Raw genomic sequence first — 15,163 nt, 5'->3', positions numbered from 1 at the left:
TGTATTAAACTGATTAACTGGTACTTAGTGCTATGTATGAATATATAAACTCTAAAACAATAAAATTAGATTATCTCACTGCTGCAACTGTCTTCCCTTCCATGTGGAGGCAAATTCACTTTAAACATTTTACTGACACCTAAAGAACGCGTCTGATTCACTAATTGTTACATAGCCAAAAATTGCAAATCCGCGATTTGAAAATTGCATTTTTTAAAATCGCAATTATATTGAAAATGCGATTAATTGTTCAGCCCTAAATGGAATAATACAATTTACATTTAAAACAGTAAAAAAACAACTATATTCTCTCATTTCAAGTGCAGTTATCTCATTTTAGGGGTATAAATGCTGATTCCATTGGCAGATGTAATTATTTCCTACTCAAATTAAGGGTAAATGCACTTATTTCAAGAAATCTTTTGCTAATTTTTTTGCAGCACAATGCTCTTGGATCCCTAAATTCCCAAAGTCGCCATGTCTCCCAGCCATCGGGCAAAGCACACCTTCATAATTCCCCATTAGGATTAAAGTCTTTATTTTTTCAGAATGAAATTAAATTTAGCATCTCCTTGAAAAGAGGAACATTTTATATTCAAACACAGCATGAAAAACAACCACTCTGCAGAAATGATCAGCATTCAGTTCTAAACTTTAATCCCTTAGACTGACTGGTTTCTTTAGATGTCTGACTTTACATTACATTAGCCATTACATACTTCCAGCTTTAAGATGAGATGAATCTGAAAGTTTTGGTTGAGCTTTTACAGCAATTTTTTGATGCTTTCACATTATATGTGACATTTAATAAACCAAGATCTCCGTCTTGTTCCCCTGATATGGGAAAGAAATATGGAATTAAACCAACAACCTTCTGATTGCCAGATGGCTGCTTTACCCACTGAACTATAGTTGCCTTCCGAGTGCTGTTCTACTAAAATATAATTCCAAAAAAGTTTTAAAAAACGATCCACTGGACTTTGTTTCCGAGTTTGAAGACGTTTCTCTTCTCATCCAGGAACCTTTTTCAATTCAAAATGTCAGAAACAGTGTTGAGTTCAAGGCTTTTTCTGAGAATCTTCAAAAGATAATGTTCCAGACTTTCAACCAGGTTGAACAATATTGAAACTATTGGACAAATGCAAGTATAAAACATGAGCAGTATGAACATACATGTAGAGGAGTCTGATCATCAGATATTAATGATCCATAAAGAGGAAAAAAAAGGTCCTTTACACAAAGGATCATTCTTCTTAACTGAAGACAGTCAACAAGTTGTGGTTTTATTCTAAAACCTGTGAACAGAGTCCTGTCCACCATAACGAGTGCCGTGTGGAGAGCAGCAGGCCTCAGCGCTGCCGCTCCCGGTTCTCTGCCGTTTGAACCTGGGTTGGTTCTGGTCCATCGCCCTCCTTTGCTGCTACGCTGGCTAATAAAGGCTCCAGGCCTGCTGATGCCGATGGGGGAGGAGGGACGACGTGTTCGCTTCGCCAGGGCCGAGCTGCTTTCCACACACACACATTCAGTCCAGCTTCTCTTTCTGGACCAGCTTGGGAGCGTCTACAAAGTCCCGGCCGTTAAACATGATGAGGCCTCCCGTCAGAACGCTGGCTGTTCCCCAGAACAAAACATAAGCCAAGGTCTCAGTCCACGTGTCGCCTGCAAAACACAGCAAACCCATCAGGCCTGCCCCTGCTCAACAATCAGTATTTCTACATTTACATTTTAGGGTCTGACACTGTCCTCTTCAAAAACATCTCTGTAATGCTGCGTCCCGCCAGAAGCTTTTTATGCGTCAAAAACGCCTAAACATTGAAATTTGGATGCTGGGTCAAGTGTCTTTGACGCTTTGAGGTTCTGGTTGTTTATCTGCTCTGTAGCTGCAAGAGAGCAGCTTGGTTTTATTTCAATTATGAGTTGGAAAAATTGTTTTTAATTAAGAAAGTCCATCTCCAACCATCCTCTGTTCATCAGGATTATGATCCCACTAAAATATGCAGTTCTTGTTCGGAGCTCCAGTCCTCCAGCATACCGCGTGTTCTGTCAGATCGGCATACCCATAGTCCATATGCGTGCACAAGACGTCAGATTTGCGTTTATCCCTTTAGTTTTGTACAAAAACAGACTTTATCCCTGTATCCCTTTAGTCAAGTACAAAAAAAACTATTTAAAAAATGCATGCCCGCTGAGGTAGTTTAAAGTTTATTTTTTGTACTAAATAAAACGGATAAACTAAAGAGATAAACAGGTATTAATTATGGGTATGCTGGTCTGACAGAACACTGGGAGGCAGCACTGGAAATCCCCGCTGAGAGCTCTCTGCTGTGGCCAGCCTGTGGGGGATTTCCCAGCTGCAAGTGAATAGAAAGTTTTTAAACTTTGAGGTAAAAAAAAAAAATGCAAGGACCAGAATATGAAATTTAATTTTTTTTTTTTTTGTCGGCAGGTTTTAACATTTCTAGTTAATTTGGGTATTTATACGTTTTTTTGCCCATTGTTCACAAAAATGTTTTTTAGTGCAGCAATAAGGATCAGAGCTGGCTCTCTATTGCTTCTACATAATCCATTATTCCAAAGTTTGTTTTTTTAAACCTTCGGAGTTTAACTTCCTTGATATTTATTTTTCATATGCAGAAGCAATAACACCTTGCAGGCAGTGTCCATCTCCCCCAAAAAACTCCAGGATCAGCTTTCTGACTGGTTGACTCTCCGGCGTCCAGCAGCAAAAACTCAATTTTGGGAACTCCAGCGTTGAACACTCGGATGCGCCGCTCCCAGTGCTCAGACTGGAACTCTAGACTTTGAATTTAAATCTGACACTTTGATGCTGGGTGTGAACACAGCATAAGACTGTCTTGTTTGGTTTAAATTAACTTGTTCTTTCAGATATTTAAACAAACACTAAAGAGTCTCTAACTCAAGCTCCTATCAAACCTCGATGATTTAGACCAGCATATGCCTGACCTATGAAAAATCTGGCAAAAACGCTGACATACGTTGGATAAGTTTGGGTACGGTTTGTGTAAGTAATGAGCACGATGAAACACGCTGGAACACGTTGGGAAATTTTAAGTAATGTTCAAAATTTCCCGACGTGTGCCAGCATATGCCATACATGGACCAAAAGTTCCAGGAGTGCCAGTCGTGGCGTCTAGCTTATCCTAAACCTCTGAGTAACTTGTGCATAACTTATCCAGAACTTCTCTCCAACGCATATCAAGGTATCTGATGTGTTCCAGACGAGCGCTGAACGTGTTTCTACCTTCCAGCTACTGTATAATGGCGTATTGGCAGCGTTTTGGTATAAAGGGGGTTCACAGGAGGAAACCGTCAGTTCTCCTCCAGACTTCATCCCCATCATAGGGTGAACCAGAAGGTGAGGGTGATGGATCCTCCCTGCGTTCACGCCCACCAACAACAAACTCCCTAGAAGACATGACGCTCAATCTGCTGCCACTGCAAACCTTCTTTTTATTTATTCTTTTTATTTGGGCATTAATATCGCGATTAAAGACATCTTTTTATGCAGACCGGGCGCCTCTGGGTGCATCCCTGCTCCGCTGCACCTGAGGGGAGCAGCTTTAACTCATGCAGCGTAATGACCATAAAAATGATGTTCGTGCATCATTTCATGGGCATTACGCTGCTGTACATTATGCATAAGTTAGGCTGTCATTGGAAATAAGTTCTGGACTCATTATGAATAAAGTCCAGCGCCCTAGTGACAGACCCCTCAGTGAGTGCTCGCCTGGGCTCTGCTCACACCCCACCTACCCTCCACAACAATTGATGCTTTCCTGCCTTAGTCTATGGTGGCCATGAAAAAACACTGAAATAATGCTCAGTTATTTCCATTGAGTCTACGTACGTATGGAGTAGAGGGAAACTGTCTGCATGCTTTCTGGGAACAAATATCATCTGAGACAGGAAACCCTGACAGCTAATTAAAACAACTGCTGAACTGAGCAGCTAAAAAAGAAAGGAGAGTAATGATCCATCAGGACACTTCAGGCTTCATCAACCCCTCAGGTCTCCCAGCTAAAGCTAATTCTGAGAGGTGGTCTGGTTGTTAGCCAAACAGATGATGCAGCTTCATCATAATAATAATAACTTTAGTTTCTGCTTCACAGACGCGTCTTACCAGCCATCAGCAGACAGATGATGCACATAGAAAAAGCTACAACCATGACGATGGGCAGCTAGAAAAACAGAAACAGAGAAGAGTCACAATTAAAACGGCTTCAAATATCTTGCTGCATTATTCTAGATTATTTCTTACAGTTAAAAACTTCCAGTCTTTGCGGTCCTGCAGTGGGGTGGTCCAGTCCGCTTCATCCACAGCGTAGTTCCCAAGGAACAGATCTATGGAGTCCTGCACACAGACACAGACCTGGATGCAGCTGAATAGTGTTGGTCGATCATGAACATGTTCACAGAATCACTTTCATCACAGTTAGAACCTTCTGAGAGTGGGCCAGTGTTCTGTCAGATGAGCATACCCCATCAGACCAGCATACCTATAGTCAATACGCATGCACAAGACCTCAGATTAGCGTTTATCCCATTAGTTTTGTACAAAAAATAGACTTTAAACTACCTCAATGGGTGTGTATCCCATTAGTCATGAAGAAAAAAAACTATTTAAGGTCAGATCACCATATGCTTAAAAAACACCAAAAAGTAAGTCATTAAATAGCTTTTTATGTACATGACTAAAGGGATAAATGCCTGTTGAAGTTTTCTAAAGTTTCATTTTCCTACAAAAACTGAAGAGATAAATCGGTATTGACTGTGGGTATGCTCATCTGACAGAACTCCAGCCTGTAGAGGAACTTCCCCATTTCGTGACTCACAACTGATCCGTTACTCCAGAGGAGTGACTGACCAGGTAGTTCTGGCAGGAAACAGAGCTGCTTCACTCACTCTATGCCTTCATGAGGATTTAGTAACTGAACATGAATCCCCCAAACAAAGAACCGTCTGAACTCACCTGCCTGAAGCCATCTGAGAAGTTGTTCTTGTAATATCTGATTGCAGAGTTCCAGCCATCCATCATGGCACCCAGAACAGTTCTCTTTCCCGTCCTGAAAAACAGAATGTTGGTTAAAAACCCACAGAACATTATTAAAGCAACAACTGGACATTACATACCTCAGTAAAACATGAAAATAAATCCTAATAAGTTGTCTTTGGATATTGCCATCAATCATCATATAAGCTGTACACATATGGCCGTCTCTCAGTGTTTACATTAAGCCGGACCAGTTTCCTTATATTTCACTTCCTAAACTTGCATCTCAGAGTCCTTGGCTCTACCTTAGCTGGAATGTTATACCTCATCCAAAAAACTTAAGTTATCTCTAAAGTTCTGCTCTCTTTGCTTTTTCTCATAGTAGCTTCATCTGGTCTGTTCCTGTTTGGCTGTGACTCCATCCTGGAGAGAAATATCAGCTGTGCTGCTTCCATCAACACCTTTGTTTAAAGATGTTGGAGATCAGCCTGTTTTTCAGTGTGGTCCTGTTTCTCTGACCGTGACTAACTGGATGTGCTCTCTTCGTCCTCTGACATGGGAGCTGGCTCTGAGCTCATCTGCCTGGCTGTGTGTTTCCTGGACGGGGCCGCCTGTGGAGCTGCTTTTTCTATGTCTGCTTCTGTCTCCTTGAACCGCAGTCGGCCTCAGCAGATGGCCGCTCACACTGAGCCTGGTTCTGCTGGAGGTTTCTTCCTGTTAAAAGGGAGTTTTTCCTCTCCACTGTCGCTACAAGCATGCGTAGTAGGAGGCTTTGCCTTTGAGTCAATACAATGAAATGGTTTTCCTAAAACAGAAAACTTTTAATCAATGTGACTGGATGATCTGGTGAACTGGAAAGTGCCTTGAGATGACGTGTTGTGAATTGGCGCCATAGAAATAAAGTGAATTGAAAACCATCTCAGTCTACAGAGGAGCAATGGAGGCATCCCAGACTAGTGTGACAGGAATCAATGGATTCTTTCTAAAGCCATCAGCCATAACTGGTTAGGCTGACACCCCACCGCCTGCTCATTCAGACAGAACAACTGACATATTTAAGAGGACATATAAAAAGGAACAAAAAGCTTCATCTGAAAACAACGGAGAAAGGAACAGACAGAGGAGGAGCTCTACTAAGAGAATACTGACCTGGTGAAGTCTGTTTTTAAGGCACCAGTTCCAGCGTACTGCTTGGCACAAGCATCAGCATTGTCTGCCCAGGCTGCAGACGAGTTAAGAGACAAAGCAAAGACATTATATGCGTCAGTAAACCAAAAAGCATTGGACAGCTCAGATTAAAGAGACATTAGGTACATTTTTATTAAAAATATCTAAAGCAGCCTTTCTATTTGACCCTTTATGACTAAAACATAGTGAGATGAGCAGACTGACGCCTGAGTAGTTCAGCGCCGATGCATATATATCAGCCTGTAGCCGATTTCCCTGAATGCATTTGCTTCTGCTCCGTTTCTGCACATGTGACATCAAGCACGTCCATGTTGAATGGGTCCAACCAAGCAAACAATCCAAGCGTTATATTCAAGATGGCTTTTGTGGATACCCGGTGGATTGTTTTTTTTAAGCTTTCTTTGGAATACTGATTTGACGTCAATGTGTTTCTTTGAATAGTTAATTGTTTATATTGATAATATCAAGCTATCAACTATTTTGGCAGATGTGCCATGTCTACAGCCCTCTTTCCCTGCATGTGCACAGCTGTAAACAAGGCATAACATAAAACGGGATGCTAGTAAACTTAAAAATGTAATTAATTGTCTTCACAAAACTTCAGGCTCTCATTGAAGTTAAATATTAAGTCCAGAAAAGCTACAGAAACTGTGACATCAGAGTCCCATGGAGGGGAAATAAACATGGTTAGGCTTCTGTTCAGCAGCTCCAGATCAGGAATCTGAAATTCTGAGCTCCATGAAACTGCAGCTAAACATCATATCTTTGCTTTTTCCATCCTAGGATCAATTTGTCCAAAGTCACTGTCTCACTGGAATAATCCTAACAGTTGGAGTAGGTCACTGCTCACAACCTTTGCAAACAAGATCATGGGACTCAAAGGGAGGCGGAGACATTAGGATAAATTCCCATACTCAATGAAATGTCCAGTTTTCTGTTGGACCTGCGTGAAGGCAACATGGAAGGTTTAATATGTGCCATGTAAGAGGCTGAGGACAGCATGGCGCCAGACACCCAGGGCCCCACAGATACCCTGACCACTGCATTCCTCAGATGCTTGAAACTGTGCCAGCAACACAGAAGTCTGACTGTCTATTATTACGAGATGTTATTGTCCTAATAATGCATGATGGAAAATGGAGGATATATTGAAAACTTCACCATTCTTGTAGATCTTCTCAAAATCTGCCTGGTCTTCAATTTTCTGGTCCTTATGAAGAAGTCCCATTCTCTGTCAGAAGAAAGAAGTTTCTTTAGAAGTCTGACATGTTGGGTTTAAATGCTGATTTTGTTTCATAATATAAAGCAATCAGGATAAAACTTTCTATAGAGGAAACCAGATTAAAACATGTTTTCTGTTGTTCTTGTTTACAATAAATTCCTGCTCTCACAAAGTGTCCACATTATCACCTATTCTACCACACCCCTTCAGGCTGGTGCTCTGTCAGATGAACATACCCAGTCAAACCAGCATACCCATAGTCAAAACCTGTTTATCCATTTAGTTTTGTAAAAAAAAAAATAAAAAAATGTACTACCTCAACAGCCTTTAATCATGTACAAAAAAGCAATTTAATTATTTACCTTTTGGTGTTTTTTGAAGCATATGGTCATCTGACCTTAGTATTTTTTATTTTTTTTTGTACATGACTAAAGAGATATGCGGCGGTTGAGGTAGTTTGAAGTCATAGGGAAGTGGCTGTTCCAACCTTTGCATTTCCAAATTGTCCCGAGTGGTGTTCGACTTTGCACAAGTGAATAAAGTGAATGTGATTGGTCGTTTATCAAGGGGGCGGGATTGTTGTGGCAGAAGGTTTACAAGCATGTTTGGCTGGTTTGTCTGAATCATCTTGCTAACCAGTTAGCAACTTAAGGCTGATTTATACTTTGAAACTAGGTCGTCTGCGCAGGTGTCGCATTGAACAAAAAGACGTCTACTCCCCCTCCGTAGACACTCTGCTGCACCTCGCCCAAACTGTAGGTGACTGCAGACAGGAGGCCGGCTTGTTTTGTTTTTATGACTGAAATACAACAACTTGTGAAGTTGGACCAGCAAGAAGAGCGAAGTGCGTGAGAACGCTGGGACCCTTTTTCCACCTGGATCCCCGCTATTTTAAGCCCTCATGTCCCTCCGTTGTCGGACAAACTCGCCCCCATTTCCTCACCGCCTCGGCCGCATCTAGAGCCTCAGGGTATAGAGCAGACCACGCTTCAAAATTTAGCATAAATAATAAATGTCTGCGTCAAGCTCACTGTGACACACTGCTGCAGGGATAATAACTAACCCTTTAGTGCTAGTAGGTTCCCAATGGGAAATTCCATTGGGATCAAGTAGCACTAAATTGGTGACTTAGAAACGACACTGTCAAGGAACGCTATGGACAGCGGAAACATGCAAGAGGAGGAGAGTTTAGTGTCGGAGGTCGTGGATGAGTCTCCTCCATCATACATTTTTTTATTTAGAGGAGGAAAGCGGGGACGAAGATGTTGTGGAAGAGGACGCCAGGGCGGCAGAAGCTTGGTTTGGTGTAGAAGGCTTCCAGCCGTACATGTTTGAGCCCTTGCCTCGCAACACTGCCAGTTCTGTTAGCTCTATGCCTGCTGAAGACACAGACGTCCATCCCCGTGAACACTGGGACGCAACTCAATGGGAAAGGAAAGGATTCTGATTTCAACCTTTGCGTATATTAGCTGCGACATATGAATCAAGATGATATGACCGAAAATATTTGATTGATAGATGACCGTTGATATATGATTGGCCGAATTTAGGTGTTCAGGCTGACGTATAACTAACTGGCCTGCAGAAGATAACGGAAGCAAAAGGACAGATTTTAAGACAGGATTTTTTTTAAATATAGAAATTTTTGGGACAATATTGTCTGATAAAGAGAACATTTATATACATGTTTAAGCCAGAATGATTTGACATTTAAGTATAACTTACCTACGACTTTAAAGTCTAAATAAATGCTTTAGGTGTCTGACTTGCAGAGTTATGGCTGCTTAAAAGATGTTGCATACATGTTTGTAGTGAAACCAGAGGTGGGAGATGGATTCAACAAGTCACCTCCATGCCACAGCGCAGCCACTGAACCAGCTGAGTCCAGTCTGTACAACTCAATTCACTGCTGAATTCAATTGAGCTTCAGTGGCTGGACAGAACAAATTCATGGCATGGAGAGGATTCCATGACTGAATCTCAGACTGGCCCCTAAGCTCCTCTAACGCTCCACCACATCAAGCGCCGTTGTTCTGTCAAATGAGCATACCTCTGCAGACCAGCAAACCCATAGTCAAGAAGATGCACAACACATCAGATTTGCATTTATCCGTTTATTTTTTTGAATGAAAAATGGACTTTAAACTACCTCAATGGGCGTGCATCTCTTTAGTCATATACGAAAAAGATAAAAAAAAAAAGATCAGATCGCCGTACGCTTCAAAAACCACAAAAAAATAAGTAATTAAATTGTTTTTTGTACATGACTAAAGGGAGGGCGCTCAGCGTCTTCTGAAAACAGAACAGCTCAGTAGGCTAAGTCTGGAATCTTGTTTTATTGTGTTGCTCTTCTCTTGTGAATCATTTATGGAGGATCTCATGGTGTTAATCATCAAGTGGTTCGCTGTCTTGGTCCTTGCATGTTTAAGACGTCTCTCTGCAATCATCTGAAGCAGGTGTGCTGCAACAGACTCATCAGTGCTGCAGGTGGCCGTTTTATTTAAGACGGGCAGCAAGGAGGGACCTAAATAAACAGGTCAATGGGCCCTGAGGAAAAGGATTGACAACCACTGATGTAGAGAATTTCAGCATTTATAGAGATTTCAAAATGAAAACATGTAAAAGAAAATTTAAAGAAATAATAAATGTTTATTCTGTTTGATGTTTAGGTGAATGCTGTCTCCTCCAGTTCACAGGTCAGTATTAGGAGCCCTTCTTATGACCAGTGTCATGCATGAAATCGTTCAATGAATAATTTCCTATTTTTAGTGAACGGATCAGTTTTGAAATAATGAACGTGAATAAGAGCGACATTCACTCTGAGAATAATGAGCGACACTAAGCTCATGTTCACATTCAGTTGATAACGACACTTTTCATTGGATAATATCAGGTTTTACAGCACTTATTCCGACCAACAGCCTGACAGAGCAGCCTGTCTGCTGCTAGAACCAGTCTGCTCCACTCAGACTCTTCTGATGGTATTTTTGATTCCACTTTAGCAGAGCGCTTGGCAGAATTTTATGAACCAACAAAGGAAGATGCAGACTCGCGTTTCTGCGTAAACTGTGCACACCGGGACCATTTTAAAATTAAGCCACACTTAGACTTGATAACTAAACATACGTTTAATATCTGGTTTAGAATACTGCGTCTGCATAAAATCCAAAAACATACAACAAAACTAAAATGGGTAGCGTATGATGGCAAATGTACGCCAGCCAAAATCAACCAAAATTATAGATACTGGGCAACTAAGGCAGTTACAGCTTGGTGTGTTCTGGAAAACAATGGGAGGCTGGAGAGTTTCCAAACTCTGGCACATAAATATCAATTTGATAAACATGACTTTTTCAGATATCTCCAAATGAGAGACTATTACAAAAAGGAAATACAAACGAGGCCCTCCGTGGAAGAGAGCCAAGTGGTCCAAATTATAATTAAAGCATATAAAGGCAGTAATATTAGAATAATAACGGCATTATACAAAGCCCTAATAAACCTTAATAAACATACAACTAACTATGTGAAGGGAAAATGGGAAAGAGAATTTGACTTAGAAATTGAAGATATTGATTGGCTCAACATGTGGAAACTACACCGTACAACTACTGGCTCTCGGACATGGGAGGGAATTTGAATGAGATTTTTTATTACGCCCAAGTCCAAAACTAAACAAATGCATAAGCATCAAGAATGTTGGAGAGAGTGCGGGGAGATAGATGTCAGCCATTCCCATGTTTTTTGGAAGTTTTCAAAACTTTTGGAGTTTTGGGAAATGGTTTGCAGAGGTATTAGGGTATGTGATTCCAATAAAACATGAAATTCTCTATTTGTGCAATTTTGGTGATGATATTATCCATGAAAAGGATAACTATTTGGAAAAAGTGATGTTGATAGTTGCAAAGAAATGTATAACAAGGAAATGGGGGAAGTCAGACATGCCATCAAAGGACCAATGGATCACAATGATTGAAGACATATTCCTCATGGAAAGACTAACACACAGACTGAGACTACAAGAACCACAGATAAAAAAAAAAATGGGAAAAATGGACATTATATAAACAGAAAAACTGAAAAAGGTGCTACCCAGACATGTTCATATTAGTGTACTTTGTTCCTTTTTATTTGTATGTTCGTTGTACGATCAAAAATATTTTTTTTTTAAATTAAGCGACGCATGAAGTTAAAGGATCTGAGCTGTCTGTGGAAATATCTGCTACTGAATGAAGAACGGAAGAAATCATTTTGATCCAGATCTTTTCAGCGGAACCTGAATGTTCCTGAATGTTCCTGAATGTTCTGTGTAATTTGGCTAAATAAAGGCTTCACTGCACATCCAGCAAACATTGACAGCATCCTGTATTTTCTATTTCTTTCCATATATTATGATCAGACAATTTCAGTGTGAAATATGAGGTTCTATTGTGGAGGATTGTGGCTTCATTCAAACAAACAATCATTTCCATCCATCTGAACTAAATTTTGAGCTTGTGCTTTTTAACTATGAACTGGAACAACATTGTCTATAAACATGAAGTAGTCCTCAGCCTTAAGAGAGGCTGGTGACCTCTGACCTGCAGCTGTTTGTAATTCAAACAATAAAATGAACAATTGTTTGTGTTGATATGAATATTTAACATCAGTCCTTGCTGAACATAAAGTAAATAAACAAGTAATTGGATCAAACTATTAATTTCATTGTTTTTTCTAATATTGTGATTTTAAAATCTGTAGAAATGAGATCTGATTAAAAAAGAAGAGCAATGGAAAAAAATAAGTTAAACTTATTTAAACTTAGCCCATTGGTGAGTTGTGCTGCTTTCAGAACATACTGATGGCCCCATGTGGTCCCTGAGGGCCCCTGGGTGAGCCATGATCTAGGCTATTCATGCAGCAGTTTGATGCATTTCTTCAACAACAGGCATAAATTGGTTAAGAGTCATTTCAAATGAAATGATATCATGGATGTTAACGATACCTGCAGCTGAGACTGAAGGGCGCGCCGCGCTAGCAGACACTGGATCACATTGGTACGGTCCAAACAGTCCATGCAGTTGCTCCGGAATACACCCTCCTGGGTTAACTGTACCTTCCCCTCAGCATCCACGAGAAAATACCTGAAACCATAAACCCATCATGAATCAGCTGAACAGCAACCCTGCACCTCCTAGATGATCATTCCGAGTGCCTCAATAACACTGACCCAAAGTCCTCCTGTGTTTCAGAAACGACGTCCAGCAAGATCTGAAGGCGGTGCCACCTCATCCGACTACATTCCTTATGAAAGTCAAATGCGATGTACCTGCAGAGCACCATTCGTCAACCAAAACTGCACCAGATCAGGGTCAGTGGATGTAGAAGCAACTCTGGAACCGATCGGAAGGCTTACTTGATCATCCCATTACCCGAGCTGGTTACAATCTTGTCAAACGCCAACTCCAAGGGTTTTTCTGAACCTTTCTGGTTGATCTGTGGGAGAATAGCCATAAGATGAATGAGAAGTCCAGCTTTCTCATGGTTCATTTTATCTGAACATTTTTTTAGCAGAACCTCAACATGTTTCGGTTACGAAATTATCAGGCTCCTCTCCTGTGGAACCACCTACCAGTTTTAGTCCGTGAGGCAGACACCCTGTCTACTTTTAGGGCTAGGCTTAAAACTTTCCTTTTTGATAAAGCTTCTAGTTAGAGTGGCTCAGGTTATCCTGAGCTATCTCTATAGTTATGCTGCTATAGGCTTAGACTGCTGGAGGACATAGGGACCCCTTTTTCATCATTCTGCTTCATTCTATCTCTATTCTCCCACTCTGACAAAAAGCTGAACGTAGGAGATTGAACTAACAAATACCGCAAAGTAGCTTCATCTGGTCTGTTCCTGTTTGGCTGTGACTCCATCCTGGAGAGAAATATCAGCTGTGCTGCTGCCATCAACACCTTTGTTTCTAGATGTTGGGGATTGGCCTGTTTTTTCAGTGTAGTCCTGTTTCTCTGACTGTGACTAACTGGATGTGCTCTCTTCATCCTCTGACATGGGAGCTGGCTCGGAGCTCGTCTGCCTGGCTGTGTGTTTCCTGGACGGGGCCGCCTGTGAAGCTGGTTGACAGTTGCCTTTTGTATCTATGCTTCTATTTCTATGTCTGCTTCTGTCTCCTTGAACCCCAGTCGGCCTCAGCAGATGGCCGCTCACACAGAGCCTGGTTCTGCTGGATGTTTCTTCCTGTTAAAAGGGAGTTTTTCCTCTCTACTGTCGCTACAAGCATGCTTAGTGTGAGGGATTGCTGAAGAGTCAATGAGTCGATGCAATCAGCTGGTTTTCCTTAGATAGAAAACTTTGAATCAATCTGACTGGATGATCTGGTGAACTGTAGAGTGACCTGAGATGACGTGTTGTGAATTGTCGCTATAGAAATAAACTGAATTGAAATCATTAAAACCTGTGATAACATGACTCACCAAGTTCAAAATGACTTGTCTTCCATAGAGAATGACTTGAGAATCAAAATGCCTCTGGAATCCATCTAACTGGGATGAACATCAAGGAGGAAACACCATCAGACATTTAATAGAACAAAGAAGTACAAAGTGTGGTTTTATGTAAACTGGGAGTGAAATACTGACATGGTTAACCGCCTTGCTGATCTGTGGCTTTGGCTTGTACTTCAGATTAGGCCTTTGAGACCAGTAGAAAGGGATGGAGCCTCTGGTCTGGAAAATAAACACATGGCATGAAGGGCTCACACACATTGGCTCTTCTATCAGAAACATGTAAACACAGATTAAAGGTAACAGAAGGGTTTTAAAGCCCCGACTTTACAACCCTTCTGTTAACACATGATAGCAGCAGTGCATTACAACGGCATGTATGCCAGTGAACATGGCTAAATGGAAAACACAGCCGATAGCAGCCTGAAGAGACAAAGCAGTTCACAGAATAAACATTTCCAGTCATTAGAGGCAGAAAGTGAGGTCAGAACAGGCGCAGCCATGCAGGTTAGTAAACTTTGAAGCCCCATGTTAAAAATAAGATGCAACATTAGCATCCTGTAAGATGCTAATATGTCTGAACTTTTCAGCGTGTGGAGGAAGCAGCGCTTTGACTACCCAATCCACACCATCCGCTCATTTGCACATGTGTAAGCAGATATTTATCCTCTGGATGAATGTAATTATGGTACTTATTTACTTATATTTACTTATTGACTTATTACTTATTTTCATCCTTAAATAATTAAAGAATGCTAAACTACTTAATTATTGATTACTTTTCTGAGATAATTTAAAGCTTTTTACATTTTCTCTGTTCAACTGCTTGTCTGACGTCAACATCGGACATGCTCAGAGCAAAATATATTTAAACCACCTTTATCTGCATTTTAGTTGTTTCTTTCTATAGATTACAAACTTTATACGATAATGTTAGAACAAAAGGAAAACATGAAACTCAAAGAGATTTCTGTTTAAATCCAAAGCCCAAACAGGAGCGTAGGATCCCATTTCCAGCACAGAGCAGTGATAAAACAGAAAGCATTTAAACAGGGTTCCTACAGCATGAGGCAAGTTAAATTCAAGACTTTTTAATGCCACTTGAAATAGAAATTTAAGACCAAATTCACAAGAAACACAAGAAAAACCTGCTTGCGACAACTTAACCAGAACACATCTCCCAAATGTTCCGGCCACAACAACGTTTTATTGGTTCTGCTATCGGGACGGAACCAATAATCGCAAGCCTTTTTT

General features: G+C 40.9%; 1 protein-coding gene across 1 annotated transcript in view; it reads right to left on the bottom strand.

Moving 5' to 3' along the window:
• Nucleotides 1-640: 640 nt before the first annotated feature.
• The window catches only part of LOC107100570 (phosphatidylinositide phosphatase SAC1-A-like), a 25,992-nt gene continuing 11,469 nt past the window's right edge, over nt 641-15,163 (bottom strand). Inside the window, exons 10-20 of the mRNA XM_015399107.1 lie at nt 14,045-14,131; nt 13,880-13,948; nt 12,817-12,896; nt 12,631-12,729; nt 12,406-12,544; nt 7,361-7,430; nt 6,161-6,233; nt 4,991-5,084; nt 4,280-4,372; nt 4,142-4,199; nt 641-1,659 (exon numbers count right to left, since the gene is read on the bottom strand). Of these exons, the coding sequence (XP_015254593.1) occupies nt 1,523-1,659; nt 4,142-4,199; nt 4,280-4,372; nt 4,991-5,084; nt 6,161-6,233; nt 7,361-7,430; nt 12,406-12,544; nt 12,631-12,729; nt 12,817-12,896; nt 13,880-13,948; nt 14,045-14,131 (999 nt within the window). The 3' untranslated portion in view covers nt 641-1,522. The remainder of the gene's footprint in view (nt 1,660-4,141; nt 4,200-4,279; nt 4,373-4,990; nt 5,085-6,160; nt 6,234-7,360; nt 7,431-12,405; nt 12,545-12,630; nt 12,730-12,816; nt 12,897-13,879; nt 13,949-14,044; nt 14,132-15,163) is intronic.

The sequence above is a fragment of the Cyprinodon variegatus genome, unplaced genomic scaffold, assembly GCF_000732505.1.
Source record: "Cyprinodon variegatus isolate N-32 unplaced genomic scaffold, C_variegatus-1.0 Scaffold988, whole genome shotgun sequence".
NCBI lineage: Eukaryota > Metazoa > Chordata > Actinopteri > Cyprinodontiformes > Cyprinodontidae > Cyprinodon > Cyprinodon variegatus.
The sequence above is the reverse complement of the archived record's forward strand: the minus strand, read 5'-3'. Positions and strand labels throughout refer to the sequence as shown.